General features: G+C 47.0%; 1 protein-coding gene across 1 annotated transcript in view; it reads left to right on the top strand.

Annotated features, from left to right (window-relative positions):
* Window positions 1-15,975, top strand: part of LOC122562335 (proton channel OTOP2-like) — a 44,703-nt gene that overhangs the window by 14,806 nt on the left and 13,922 nt on the right. The window contains exon 2 of the mRNA XM_043715211.1: window positions 10,794-10,972. Coding sequence (XP_043571146.1) covers window positions 10,794-10,972 — 179 coding nt within the window. The remainder of the gene's footprint in view (window positions 1-10,793; window positions 10,973-15,975) is intronic.

Below are 15,975 nucleotides of genomic sequence, written 5' to 3'. Positions count from 1 at the left end.
AATCCCTCTCAAACCCTCTCAAACCCGTCAATCCCTCTCAAACCCTCTCAAACCCGTCAATCCCTCTCAAACCCTCTCAAACCCGTCAATCCCTCTCAAACCCTCTCAAACCCGTCAATCCCTCTCAAACCCTCTCAAACCCGTCAATCCCTGTCAATCCCTCTCAAACCCGTCAATCCCTCTCAAACCCGTCAATTCCTCTCAAACCCGTCAATCCCTCTCAAACCCGTCAAACCCGTCAATCCCTCTCAAACCCGTCAATCCCTCTCAAACCCTCTCAAACCCGTCAATCCCTCTCAAACCCAATACTCAATTGCCTTTGATCTTAAACAATATTCAAATCATTTTCAGCCTACAGGATCCCAGATCGATTTTCTGAGCGCATGAATGCTCTCCTTGGTCATCTGGCTGATTTATAGCTCAACCAAAAATAGGTGAACAGGTCTTTATCACGTGCTCATTGTGGGATCTTGCTGCACAGCTTGGCAGGCTGCTTCCCCATGATATAACAGTGAACCACATTCCAACAATCCTTCATTGGCCCCTCAGAGGAGTGCAGGAACATGCTGAGGCTGGGACTGCAGCTATATAAGTACAACTATTCCTTTCACGGGATAAAACTCCTTCAGGTGGGAATGGAGGGATGATGAGACTGGGGAATCAGAGGAGATTGTCACGGTTAAAGGCTGAGATCTGAGTGGTGGGAAGATCAGTGACCCTTCACTCTCACACAGTCAGCCCATGGACTGGCGAAGGTATCACATAAGGTTGGTCAAAGGAGTATGAATCATTGCAAGATCTCATGATGCAGATTGTTCATTGTTCTGCCCAGATTATGAACCATCGCTGGGGTGGAATGCTAAGAGGGACTTTCGGTTGATACAGTAATCACTTTCCCTTTGCTCAAGATGTTTGTCCAGTTCTGGCCCCCCTGTTACAGGAAGGATATTCTCAAACTGGAGAGAGTTCAGAAGCGTTTTATCAGGATGTTGCTCGGGAATGGAAGGTTTGAGTTACAAAGAAAGGCTGGATAGGCTGGGATTTTTTTTACTGGAGTGTAGGAGGTTAAGAACCTTATAAACGTTTATAAAAACGTTAGATAGGGTTCATTGTCTTTTCCCCCAGGCTGAGGGATTTCAAGACCAGGGAGCACATTTTTAAGGTGCGAGGAGAAAGATTTAAAAAAGACATGAGGGGCAAATATTTTACATTGGGATGGCTTGCATATAGAATGAACTTCCTGAGGAAGTGGTGCATTTGGGCACAGTTTCGGGCACAATTGTGTGTGGCACGGTGGCTCAGTCGTTAGCGCCAGGGGCCTGGGTTTGATTCCAACCTTGGGCGACTGTCTGTATGGAGTTTGCACATTCTCCCCGTGTCTGGGTGGGTTACTGGTTGGGCCGAAGGGCCTGTTTCCAAACTGTAGGGATTCTAATCTAATTACAACATTTCAAAGAAATTTGGGTACGTACATGAAAGGTTTGGAGGGAGCAGGCAGGTGGAACCCGTTTAGTTTGGGATTATGTTTAGCATGGACTGGTTGGACTGAAGGGTCTGTTTCTGTGCTGTATGACTCTATGAAGCTGAACATTGTGTGGATAATTCCACTCCCCAGAGAGTTAATTCAGGACGAACAGAATTGCTATAAAGTCTATTTTATTTTATGGAGGTGACATTTGATGCTGGTCAGTTATGAGTAATGAGGATGCTTTGCTGCTCAGTGTGCCTGCTAGTCAAAGTCATTCCTCAATTGAATTGTTGTTTGGGATCATATTAACATCAGAAATTTAGTTGCAATGTTATTTATGACCCAGACCAGAACAGATAAACCTGGCCTGGCCTCAGTGAACCCAACAGACTGAAAGGTCACACACATGAAGTGAATTGTTACTTAACCAGCACAATTAGCAGCTCCTTTTTATAGATTCTGAACACAGGATAAGAGAGTAGGGAGCTTCTAGTTTAAACCTCCAGATACCTCCTGAGTGGGCGGCACGGTGGCACAGTGGTTAGCACTGCTGTCTCACAGCGCCAGAGACCTGGGTTCAATTCCCGCCTCAGGCGACTCTCTGTGTGGAGTTTGCACATTCTCCCCGTGTCTGCGTGGGTTTCCTCTGGTTTCCTCCCAAAATTCAAAATAAAAATGTGCAGGTTAGGTGAATTGGCCATACTAAATTGCCCGTAGTGTTAGGTGAAGGGTTAAATGTAGGGGAATGGATCTGGGTGGGTTGCGCTTCGGCGGGTCGGTGTGGACTTGTTGGGCCGAAGGGCCTGTTTCCACACTGTAAGTAATCTAATCTAATCTAATGCAACACTCAACCTGCAGCAACTAGGAAACTGCCTCAAAGTCATTTTTGATCAAATTCCTTCTAACCTGGATTTTCACTGGTTTATAGTTCCACATACGCTGGCTCTCACTAGGGTATAACTCTACAGCTAGTGCTGTTCATTAGAATACAATCCACAATACCCATGGAGTGAGAGCGTCAGGTATTGAGTAGAATTAGACCATTCAGCCCATCGAGTCGGCTCCACAATTCGATCATTGTTGTTATGTTTCTCAACCCCATTCTCCTGCCTTCTCCCATAACCCTTGACCCGTCCCCTACTCATCAAGAGCCTATCTCTCTTTGTCTTAAATACACTCAATGCCTTGGCAGTCTCCTGTGGCAATGAGTTCCACAGATTCACACCCCCAACTGAAGGAATCTTTCCTCATCGCAGTTCTTTTTTTTTTTCTTTTCTTTCATTTATTTAAGTGTCTTGTTTGGTTTTTTGTTTGTTGATATAAAGCTAAGGCTTACAATGGCAGGGGACCTCGGACCTGTGGCATGTGCCTCTTGCTTGAAGTAGGAGCTCAGGGAAGTGGCTGATGTCCCTGACTCTTACACTTGCAAGAAGTGTGTCCAACTGCAGCTCTTGTTTGACCGCATGACGGCTCTGGAGCTGCGGATGGACTCACAGTGGAGCATCCGCAAGGCTGAGGAGGTCGTGGAAAGCACGTTAGTGAACTGGTCACACCGCAGGTTAGAATTGCTGAGGGAGACAGTGAATGGGTGACCAAAAGGCAGAAAAAGAGTAGGAAGATGGACTCACAGTGGAGCATCCGCAATGCTGAGGAGGCCGTGGAAAGCACGTTAGTGAACTGGTCACACCGCAGGTTAGAATTGCTGAGGGAGACAGTGAATGGGTGACCAAAAGGCAGAAAAAGAGTAGGAAGGCAGTGCAGGTATCCCCTGCGGTCATCTCCCTCCATTTTGGATACTGTTGGGGGAGATGGCTCACCAGGGGAGGGCAGCAGTTGTCAAGATCATGGCACTCTGGCGGGCACTGCTGTTCATAGGGGCGGGAAAAAGACTCGTAGGGCCTAGTCATAGGGGATTCTATTGTGAGGGGAGTAGATAGGCGGTTCTGTGGCTGAAGACGGGACTCCCGGATGGTAAATTGTCTCCCAGGTGCTCGGGTCAGGGATGTCACTGATCAGCTGCAGAGCATTCTAAAAGGGGAGGGTGAACAGCCACCAACGATATAAGTAAAAAACAAGATGAGGTCCTGAAAGCAGAATTCAGGGAGCGAGGAGAGAAGTTAAAAAGGACGACCTCAAAGGTAGCGATCCTAGGATTACAACCAGTGCCACGTGCTAACCAGGGTAGAAATGAAAAAATAGGCAGGTTGAACACGTGGCTTGAGGGATGGTATAGGAGGGAGGGCTTCAGATTTGATGGACATTGGGACCGGTTCTGGGGAAAGTGGGACTATTACAAATTGGATGGACTACATCTGAACCAAAATGGAACTAATGTACTTGGAGGAGTTTTTTGCGACTGCTGTTGGGGAGATTTTAAACTAATGTGGCAGGGGCTGGGAACCAGAAAAGAAGACAAGTAGGCAGCGAGGTGGGAATGGGTGACTGTAAGAATCATGAAGATAGCATGAATAAGGGGAAGAGTAGGCAGAGAGCAGGTGAACGCAACAGAACTGGTGGCCTGAGGTGCATCTACTTTAATGCAAGGAGTATAGTGGGTAATGCAAATGAACTTAGGACTTGGATTGGTGCCTGGGAGTATGATGTCATTGCAATCACAGACTTGGTTGAAGGAAAGGCATGATGATTGGCAACTAAATGTTCCAGGATATAGACACTTCAGACAGGACAGGGAGGGAAGTAAAAGGTGAGGGGAGGAGTTGCATTGCTGGTCAGGGATAATACCACAGCTGTGCTAAAGGAGGACACTATGGAGGGCTTGAGTAGTGAGTCATTATGGGTGGAGATGAGAAATAAGAAGGGTGCAGTTACATTGTTGGGGCTGTATTACAGACCTCCCAACAGTGAGCGTGAGGTAAAAACACAAATAGGTAAACAGATTATGGAAAGATGTAGAGGCAACAGATTTTAATTTTCCCAACATTGACTGGGATACACTTAGTGTCAAAAGTCTGGATGGGATAGAATTTGTAAGAAGCGTCCAGGAGAGTTTTCTAGAGCAGTATGTCAATAGTCTGACGAGGGAAGGGGCCATATTGGACCTGGTGTTGGGGAATGAGCCAGGCCAGGTCATAGGAGTTGCAGTGTGGGATTTCTTTGGAAACAGTGACCACATTTCCGTAAGTTTCAGAATACAGCAGACAAAAATGAGAGTGGTCCTAAGGGCCTAAACTGGGCTGATTATATCAAAATTAGGCAGGAGCTGGGAAATGTGGATTGGACACAACTATTTGAAGGAAAGTCCACATTTGTTATGTGGGAGGCTTTCAAAGATAGGTTGAAGATAGTGCAGGATAGACATGTCCCTTTGAAAACAAGGGATAGGAAAGGCAAGATTCGTGAACCGTGGATGACAGGAGAAATTGTGCGACTAGCCAAGAGGAAAAGGGAAGCGTACGTAAGGTCCAGGCAGCTAAGAACAGAATGGGCCTTGGGGGAATATCGGGAGAATAGGAGCATTTTTAAACGAGGAACCAAGTGGGCTAAAAGGGGTCATGAAATAGCTTTGGGGAGCAGAATTAGAGAGAATCCCAAGGCCTTATATTCTTATATAAGAAGCAAGAGGGTAACCAGAGAAAGGGTTGGTCCACTAAAGGGTAAGGAAGGAAGGAAGGTTGTGTCGAACCTGAGAAAATGGGTGAGATTCTCAATGATTACTTTGCATCAGTGTTCACTGAGGAACAGGAGGTGATGAATGCTGAGATTAGAGATGGACGTTTGTTTACTCTGGATCACGTTGACCTAAGGAGGAAAGATGTGTTGTGTAGGCTAAAGGATATTAAGGTGGTAAAATCCCCAGGACCGAATGGGATCTATCCCAGGTTACTGAGGGAGGTGAGAGAGGAAATAGCTCGGGCCCTGACAGATATCTTTGAAGCATCCTTAAACACAGGTGAGTTGCTGGAGGACTGGAGGGTGGCTCATGTTGTCCCCCTGTACAAGAAGGGTAGTAGGGATATTCCAGGTAACTACAGACCAGTGAGCCTGATGTCGGTGGTGGGAAAGTTGCTGGAGAAGGTGGTGAGGGATAAAATCTATTTATATTTGAAAAAGAATGGGCTTATCAGTGATAGGCAACATAGTTGTGTAGGGTAGATCATGCCTTACCAACTTAATAGAGTTCTTTGAGGAATGGACCAGGTTAATAGATGAAGGAAGGACTGTTGATGTCATATACATGGACTTTAGTAAAGCATTTGATAAGGTTCCCCATGGTAGACTAATGGAGAAAGTGAAGTCACATGGTGTGCAGGGTGTTCTAGCTAGGTGGATAAAGACCTGGTTGAGCAACAGGAAATGGAGAGTAGTAGTTGAAGGAAGGTTCTCGAAATGGAGAAAGGTGACCAGTGGTGTTCCACAGGGGTCAGTGCAGGGGCCACTGTTGCTAGTAATGATCTATAAGAGGGCACTGTTGGTATGATCAGCAAGTTTGCAGATGACACGAAGATTGGTGAAGTAGCAGAAAGCATAAGGGACTGTCAGAGAATACAGGAGGATATAGATAGACTGGAGAGTTGGGTGGAGAAGTGGCAGATGGAGTTCAATCCAGACAAATGTGAGGTGATGCATTTTGGGAAGTCTAATTCTAGAGCGAATTATACAGTAAATGGAAGAGCCTTGGGAAAAGTTGATGGGCAGGGAAATCTGGGAGTGCAGGTCCATTGTACCCTGAAAGTAGCTGAACAGGTAGATAGAGTGATCAAGAAGGCATATAGTATGCTTGTCTTCATTGGACGGGGTATTGAGTATAAGAGCTGGCAGGTCATGTTAACATTGTACAAGACATTGGTTCGGCCGCATTTAGAATACTGTGTACAGTTCTGGTCGCCATATTACCAAAAGGGTGTGGATGCTTTGGAGAGGGTGCAGAGAAGGTTTACAAGGTTGTTGCCTGGTATGGAAGGTGCGAGCTATGAAGAGAGGTTGAGTAGGTTAGGATTGTTTTCATTAGACAAAAGGAGATTGAGGGGGGACCTGATTGAGGTTTATAAAATCATGAAGGGTATAGACAGGGTAGATAGAGACAAGCTTTTTCCCAGGGTGAGGGATTCAATAACGAGAGGTCACGCTTTCAAGGTGAGAGGTGAAAGATTTAAGGGGGATACATGCAGCAAGTACTTTATACAGAGGGTGGTAGGTGCCTGGAACACGTTGCCAGCAGAGATGGTAGAGGCAGGCACGGTAGATTCATTTAAGGTGCATCTGGACAGAGTAGGTGGGGAGCAGAGGGATACAGATGCTTAAGAATTGGATACGTTTAGACAGTGGATTTGGATCGGCTCAGGCTTGGAGGGCCGAAGGGCTTGTTTCTGGGCTGTAAAGTTTCTTAAAGGGTGGGGCTGTGCCCTCGGGTCTTAGTCTCTCCTTCCAGTGGAAAAAGCTTTCCCACGTCCACTCCTGGCCTTTCAGTATTCTACAAGTTTCAATCAGATCCCACATCATTGTTCTGAACTCCAACGTGTACCACACTGTGGGTAAGTTAGTGCTGAGGGAGTGCTGCACTGTCAGAGGGTCAGTGCTGAGGGAGTGCTGCACTGTCAAAGGGTCAGTGCTGAGGGAGTGCTGAGGGAGTGCTGCACTGTCAGAGGGTCAGTGCTGAGGGTCAGTGCTGAGGGAGTGCTGCACTGTCAGAGGGTCAGTGCTGAGGGAGTGCTGCACTGTCAGAGGGTCAGTACTGAGGGAGTGCCGCACTGTCAGAGGGTCAGTGCTGAGAGAGTGCTGCACTGTTGGATGGTCAGTGCTGAGGGAGTGCTGCACTGTCAGAGGGTCAGTGCTGAGGAAGTGCTGAGGGAGTGCTGCACTGTCAGAGGGTCAGTGCTGAGGGAGTGCTGCGCAGTCAGAGGGTCAGTGCTGAGGGAGTGCTGCACTGTCAGAGGGTTGTGCTTAGGGAGTGCTGAGGGAGTGCTGCACTGTCAGAGGGTCAGTGCTGAGGGAGTGCTGCGCTGTCAGAGGGTCAGTACTGAGGGAGTGCCGCACTGTCAGAGGGTCAGTGCTGAGAGAGTGCTGCACTGTTGGATGGTCAGTGCTGAGGGAGTGCCGCACTGTCAGAGGGTCAGTGCGGAGAGAGTGCTGCACTATCAGAGGGTCAGTGCTGAGAGAGTACTGCACTGTCAGAGAGTCAGTACTGAGGGAGTGCTGCACTGTTGGATGGTCAGTACTGAGGGACTGCTGCACTTTCAGAGAGTCAGTACTGAGGGAGTGCCGCACTGTCAGAGGGTCAGTGCTGAGAGAGTGCTGCACTGTCAGAGGGTCTGTACTGAGGGAGTGCTGCACTGTCAGAGGGTCAGTGCTGGGGGAGTACTGCACTGTCAGGATGACATGTAGTGAGGCGAATAAGCACAGACTCTGATTGTCCATGTGAAGCTCTTCCATCGGTGTTTAATTGGCTGTGAAGCATCTTGTGACCTCCTACAGTCATCACAGGTGCTTTGTAAATCTTTCGTCAATAACGTGTGCACGGATTAAGCTGTGGTGAGATTAATAATGAGTAATGGAGTGGTAAGCTGGCTGGTTAATAATGACTTTCTGCCCAGTGTCAGCGTTAGCAACACTGGATCTGCCTGATGAGCTTCTCCAGTGATCAGCCATATCCCATTCTGACAGACAAACATCCCCAGTACCCTCAGTGACACAGGCCTCGCTGGGGTAGGTGTCAGTCAGGTGTTCCTGCTGCGCATTCGTCAATGTTACAACAAGGTCTACATTGAATTGGTGATTGTTCTGCCCTTTGAGGTGTCCCAGGGATGTGAGAAACAGATCCACATTGCCAACTGAAACCCTGGGTAACATGTCGACAATCTATTCCGCTGTGTCAGTTTGAGTATTTAGTCTCTATGTGGCATTAGACTGCATTAAAACTCAGTGTTTCCAGGTGCCCCGTTCTCCCAGTGTGGGGTCTCAGTGTTAGACACAGATTGGAGTCATCTTTTAACTTTTGAGATCTCGCCTCTTCATCAGCTTCCAGCCACTGCTCCTTACCAATTCAGACCCGCCTGTGTTTGGCTTGCAGGCAACGTAGGAGGTGAGGGTTTAATGGTATTATTAGATTAGATTAGGTTAGATTACAGTGTGGAAACAGGCCCTTCGGCCCAACAAGTCCACACCGACCCGCCGAAGCGAAACCCACCCATACCCCTACATTTACCCCTTATCTAACACTACGGGCAATTTTAGTATGACCAATTCACCTGACCTTGCACATCTTTGTGACTGTGGGAGGAAACCGGAGCACCCGGAGGAAACCCACGCAGACACGGGGAGAACGTGCAAACTCCACACAGTCAGTCGCCTGAGGCGGGAATTGAACCCGGGTCTCTGGCGCTGTGAGGCAGCAGTGCTAACCACTGTGCCACCGTGCTGTTAATCCAGAGACCCAGGTAACGTTGTGGGGACTGGAGTTTGAATCCTGCCAAGGCAAATGGTGGGGGATTTGAGGTAAAAAAACCCAAATCTGTGATTAACAATCCAATGATGACCCTGAATCCATTGTCTATTGTCAGGAAACCAAAGCCCATCTGGGTCACCAATGCCCTTTAGGGAAGGAAACTGCCATCCCTACCTGGTCTGGCCTACACGTGACTCCAGACCCACAGTGATGTGTTTGGCAATTCAAGATGGGCAGTAACAATAATGCCAGTGGCACCCTCATCCCAGGAATGAATTTAAAAATACTTGTGTATTTTTAATTTAAAATTTAATTTTTAATTTAAAAATACTTGTATAATAGCCCAGTGGGTTACCCAACATCAAGACAGTTGTCTCCAAAGGCAGTGGGTAGGCTACAGCACATGTTTGACATGAAGATGACCATGGAGTCCAAACCAGAGTAGCAGCGATCCAGCGAGGGCCTGCTGCTTTATGGTTGAGCCTGGGGCCTCCCTCTGATGAGTGAACGCAAAGAGTGGAGGTGAGGGACAGAGAGTCTGACTGCAGTCACAATGAGTCATGTTGATCAGGGCACGGACTCGAATTGCAGTCAGAGCTGAGGATCAGATTCCCTGCAGAGTCTCTGGGCTCTCAGAAACCCTACTCCCAGTGGTTTGTATTAAATTTCAAACAATAAGGCATGAGATAGCTGACGCTCCCTTGGCTTTTTTTTTACCTGTAGCGGGCTATCGCTCAGCTGACTGAACGTGGGCAAGTGGCCCATTAGCCCCTGTTTTCCCAGGGGGACATTTTGCTGAGAAAGTTGTGCGATGCAAGAGCTCTTTGTCAAAACTCGACTGGGTTTGAAGGGCCAAACAAGAGACACAGACTGCGTATATTCCAATGGGCTGCAGTCAAATATTGTTTGCCATCCCATTATAACTCAATGTTATCTGACTCCTCATAATCCCTGATCTTTGGTGACACAAAAGCATTATTACAAGCCAGAGCTTGTGTTCATGGGGTAAACATAAGGTAAGGATAACCAGAGGGGTCACTCATTACAGACTAACTAATAATGGCTCTGATCTCTAAGAGAGATAGCCCTGCTTTGTACCAACTCAAGACAGACCTATTTACTTTTGCTGCTTGGTTTCCTCCCTATGTGCAGGCTAAATAATTCATTGAGAAACGAAGAGCATGAATTATTGCTTTGCTGTGGCTCCCTGAGGTACCTGAGGAAGTGACATTTTAAAGACCCCCCCCCACAACCCTGCAGGAGATCCCTCAGCATGAACGGAATGAAGGGAAAACATTGATTGTCACGAGGGAAGAACTCGCATTTCCATCACACCGTTCCCAACCTCAGGATACTCCAAATGAAGGGAAATGTGGGAAATGCAACAGCTGACTTGTACACAGCAAGATCCCACAAAAATAAACACAGCATTAAGGGATCGGATACCTGCTTTGCTAGTCGGAGAAATCTCACAACCTATCTGCCAACACCATCCCTCCCCCCCAGTAACAGACTGAGACTAAATTAACCAACTCACACTCTCTATGTCTCATTGTCTCCTATTCACACCATCTCCACACCTACCAGTACCCACCACCAGAACATCACCTGACTTCACTCCCAGCCTTCATCGCCTTTAGACTCAATTATTCCTATCCACTGGTCTCCCCCCACCCCCCCACCACCCATACACTTGAGCCTGACCAAACCTCTGCGGTCTGTGTCTTAACTCAGACTGAATCCCTTTCCCCTCTCGCCCCTGTGCTCACTCACCTATATTGGCTCCCAGTCAAATAATTGTCAGTCATTTTAAAATTCACTTTGTTGGTTTCAAATTTCTCCATAGCCTAAACCCCTCCGTACCTCTCTAATCTCTCCCGAGCCCCACAGCTCTCTGATAGATCTACACTGCTCTAATTCCAGTCTGGCGATGGCTGGATTTGAACTCTCGCACTTGGGCAGCCTTGCCCTCAGTTGCCTGGGGCCCGAAGCTCTGGGATTCTCCTCCACCCCCACACCACCCGGACCCTGGACCCTTGTCTTTGTTCCAGACATTCTGGAACTGGTGATCATTCCACAACCATCTCCTTCTGTGGCCCAGGGTGAATGTTTTTGTTTGAGAATGCTTTGGTTCACCTGTTAGACATCCATCCATCACACACCTTGCCTCGACACATCCACATGATGCACATCCATTTGTTACAATTGCCAATAGCACACCCTCCCGTTGTTATAAACACCCTCCCGTTGTACACCTACATAGAATCCCTACAGCGTGGAATCAGGCCCTTCGACCCAACAGGTCTACACCCACCCTCCGAAGGATATCCCACCCAAACCCATTCCCTATTACGCTTCATTTGCCCCAATTAATGTACCTAACCTACACATCCCTGAACGCTACGGGTAATTTAACATGGCCAATTCACCGAGCCTGCAAATCGTTGGACTGTGGGAGGAAACTGGAGCACCCGGAGGAAACCCACACAGATGCGGGGAGTCATAGAGATGTACAGCATGGAAACAGACCATTCGGCCCAACCTGTCCATGCCGACCTGATATCCCAACCCAATCTAGTCCCACCTGCCAGCACCCGGCCCATATCCCTCCAAACCCTTCCTATTCATATACCCATCCAAATGCCACTTAAATGTTGCAATTGTACCAGCCTCCACCACTTCCTCTGGCAGCTCATTCTATACACATACCACCCTCTGTGTGAAAAACCCTCTCACCCTAAACCTATGCCCTCTAGTTCTGGACTCCCCGACCCCAGGGAAAAGGCTTTGCCTATTTATCCTATCCATGTCCCTCATAATTTTGTAAACCTCTATAAGGTCACCCCTCGGCCTCCAACGCTCCAGGAAAACAGCCCCAGCCTGTTCAACCTCTCCCTGTAGCTCAAATCCTCCAACCCTGGCAACATCCTTGTAAATCTTTTCTAAACCTTTTCAAGTTTCACAACATCTTTCTGATAGGAAGGAGACCAGAATTGCACACAATATTCCAACAGTGGCCTAACCAATGTCCTGTACAGCCGCAACATGACCTCCCAACTCCTGTACTCAATACTCTGACCAATAAAGGAAAGCAGACCAAACATCTTCTTCACTATCCTATCTACCTGCGACTCCACTTTCAAGGACGAGGCTGGAATCGAACCCAGGGCCCTGGCACTGTGAGGCAGCAGTGCTAACCACTGAGCACCTGACTGGGCTCCCAGGCAAACTCTTTTATTTTGTGGCGCTGTGGAGTCCGTGATTCGTGTGCGTGTTGTGTCGTGGGTGTTTGCACTCCCTGTGCCGTTATTTGTGGTTTTAGTTGCATGTTCTTGATCTTTGGGCGCCCGGTGCAGAGGTCATGTGGCCAGGTTGGAGGATCTTCTCATGGGGCAGGCCATTAACAGGGCCCAGCAGTGGCCATGGAGTGGGGGCTGGGGGCAGAGTCCTCTCTGCCGACTGCCTGCCCCTCTTCCCTGGTTACATTCAAGCCCGGGTGTCCTTGGAGAAAGAGCACGCAGTGTCCACCAAGAGGATACAGAGCTTCATCACCCCCTCCAACTCCATTTTAATTTTGCCCCTTTCATCTCTCCCTACCCCTCCATCCCCACCCCCTTCACTATTGATGGTTTGCTTTGTCTTTAATGGGCTTTGCATTTAAATATTGATTTGGCTACACAGCAGTTTTTACTGTTGGTGAATAATAGTTGAAAACAAAATCACAAAAATAAGTCACAGTGATTTTGATGGTGGGAAGGTCACTCAGTGTGCGTGATAACATTTCTGCCTACAGAAAAGATATACACCCACCCATTTCAACAAAGTCTATCAATCAGTCTGTTAGACACCAGGCTATTTCATATCCATGCCCATGAAATAGTTCATTATGTACACCCACATTACACACATTCCTGTTACACTTGCTACAGAATCTCTCATCACCTGTTATATACCAGTCTGTTCTATAGGAGAAAGTGAGGACTGCAGATGCTGGAGATCAGAGCTGAAAAATGTGTTGCTGGAAAAGCGCTGCAGGTCAGGCAGCATCCAAGGAGCAGGAGGACCGACGTTTCAGCAGGATTCCTGAAGACGGGCTCATGCCCGAAACATCGATTCTCCTGCTCCTTGGATGCTGCCTAACCTGCTGCACTTTTCCAGCAACACATTTTCAGTCTGTTCTATACCCTCCCATACATCTCCGTTAACAGGAGTATGTTAATATTGGCCTTGCAGCAATTTATGATACTTTTTTGAGCCGAAACGTGGAGGAAATATTTCAATTAATGTGGCGCACTGTAAAACATGGTCACTAGTGAGGGCTGTGCTAGTGAGGGAGCTGCACAATGATACCCACAGCAACTAAGTGAAACATTTCCCATGGGAAGCTGGTGATATTATTTATTCGTCCCCAAAACGATTGACCCTCTTTCTGAATAATTGTTGAATTTTATATTTGAGGGAAAAACCTTTTAATAAACGATAAGATCAAAGTAAAGATGTATAAGAGAACCCAATGGTCTCCAGGTGAAATGTGTAACGAGCTGCCAAAGGGAATAGGAGATGCAGGTACAGTTACAACATTTAGAACATAGAACATTACAACACGGCACAGGCCCTTCGGCCCTCGATGTTGCACCGACCTGTGAAACCAATCTGAAGCCCATCTAACTACACTGTTCCATTGTCATCCATATGTTTACCCAATGATCATTTAAATGCCCTTAAAGTTGGCAAGTCTACGACTGTTGTAGGCAGTGCATTCCACACCTCTACTACTCTCTGAGTAAAGAACCTACCTCTGATATCTGTCCTATATCTATCACCCCTCAATTTAAAGCTGTGTCCCCTTCTGCTAGCCACCACTGTCCAACAACTCCACCAATTTTAGTGTCATCCGCAAATTTACTAACCCTCTATGCCCTCATCCAGGTCATTTATAAAAATGACACACAGCAGTGGTCCCAAAACAGATCCTTGCGGTACACCACCAGTAACTGAACTCCAGGATGAAACATTTCCCATCAACCACCACCCTCTGTCTTCCTCCAGCTAGCCAATGTCTGATCCAAACTGCTAAATCGCCCTCAATCCCATACCTCTGTATTTTTTTCAGTAGCCTACTGTGGGGAACCTTACCAAACGTTTTGCTGAAATCCATATACATTACACCAACTGCTTTACCCTCATCCACCTATTTGGTCACCATCTCAAAGAACTCAGTAAGGTTTGTGAGGCACGACCTACCCTTCACAAAACCGTGTTGACTATCCCTAATCAACTTATTCCTCTCTCGATGATAATAAATGCTATCTCTTATAACCTTTTCCACCACTTTACCCACAACCGAAGTAAGGCTCACTAGTCTATAATTACCAGGGTTGTCTCTACTCCCCTTCTTGAACAAGGGGACAATGATTACTCTCCTGCAATCTTCTGGTACTATTCCTGTGGACAATGACAACATTAAGATCAAAGCCAAAGGCTCAGCAATCTCCTCCCTGGCTTCCCAGAGAATCCTAGGATAAATCCCATCCGGCCCAGGGGACTTATCTATTTTCAGACTTTGCAGAATTGCTGACATCTCCTCCTTGTGAACCCCAATCCTGCCTAGTCTATTCTTCTCGATAACATTGTCTTTCTCCTGTGTGAATACTGACAAAAAAATATTCATTTAGCACCTCTCCTATCTCTTCGGACTCCACACACAACTTCCCATTACTGTCCTTGACTGGCTCTAATCTTACCCTAGATGAGAGTGGTGCTGGAAAAGCACAGCAGGTCAAGCAGCATCTGAGGAGCAGGAAAATCGACATTTCAGGCAAAAACCCTGCATCGGAAACTTATCCCGGTCATTCATTTATTCCTGATATATCTATAGAAAGCCTTAGGGTTTTCCTTGATCCTACCTGCCAAAGACTTCTCATGTTCCCTCCTGGCAGGTCAAGCAGCATCTGAGGAGCAGGAAAATCAACATTTCAGGCAAAAACCCTGCATCGGAAGCTTATCCCGGTCATTCATTTATTCCTGATATATCTATAGAAAGCCTTAGGGTTTTCCTTGATCCTACCTGCCAAAGACTTCTCATGTTCCCTCCTGGCTCTTCTTAGCTCTCTCTTTACGTTTTTCCTGGCTAACCTGTAACTCTCAAGCACTCTAATTGAGCCTTCACATCTTACCTTTACATAAGCCTCCTTCTTCCTTTTGACAGAAGACATTTGGACAGCTACATGAGTAGGAAGGGTTTAGAGGGATATGGACCAAATGCAGGCAAATCGAACTTATTTAGTTTGGGAACATGGAGATGGGCCGAAGGGTCTGTTTCGATGCTATGTGACTCTATGATGAAACCAAAATAAAAGGGGTCTGGATGTTGAAAATCAGAAATTGTTGGAGAAACTCAGCAGGTCTGGCAGCATCTGTGGAGACAAAGTTAATGTCAGTTCTGTAGAAGGGTCACTGGACCCAAAATGTTAACTCTGCTTCGTCCCCACAGATGCTGCCAGAGCTATGCGTTTCTCCAGCAATCTCTGTTTTTGTTTCCCATTACATATCTGCCTGTCGTAAGCACACTGTTATATAACTGCTAGTTAATACATCTGGCCAGTTTAAACCTATCCATTATATCCCCATTTTTAACACACTCAATTAGAACATAGAACATAGCACATAGAACAGTACAGCACAGAACAGGCCCTTCAGCCCACGATGTTGTGCCTTCCACTGATCCTCATGTATGCACCCTCAAATGTCTGTGACCATATGCATGTCCAGGAGTCTCTTCAATGTCCCCAATGACCCTGCCTCCACAACTACTGCTGGCAACACGTTCCATGCTCTCACAACTCTCTGTGTAAAGAGCCTGCCTCTGACATCCCCTCTATACTTTCCTCCAACCAGCTTAAAACTATGACCCTTCGTGTTAGTCATTTCTGCACTGGGAAATTGTTATATATAACCACCAGTTACACATTAGTTCATTACACACCCATTCTTTTTACATCTGCACATTTCTAAAACACACACACACGCACACACATTCACACACACATGCACGCACACACATACACATTCACACATGCACACACACACATACACATACACACAC

The sequence above is a fragment of the Chiloscyllium plagiosum genome, chromosome 24, assembly GCF_004010195.1.
Source record: "Chiloscyllium plagiosum isolate BGI_BamShark_2017 chromosome 24, ASM401019v2, whole genome shotgun sequence".
In the NCBI taxonomy this organism is placed as follows: Eukaryota; Metazoa; Chordata; class Chondrichthyes; order Orectolobiformes; family Hemiscylliidae; genus Chiloscyllium; species Chiloscyllium plagiosum.
This window is presented reverse-complemented; position numbering and strand designations above follow the sequence as displayed.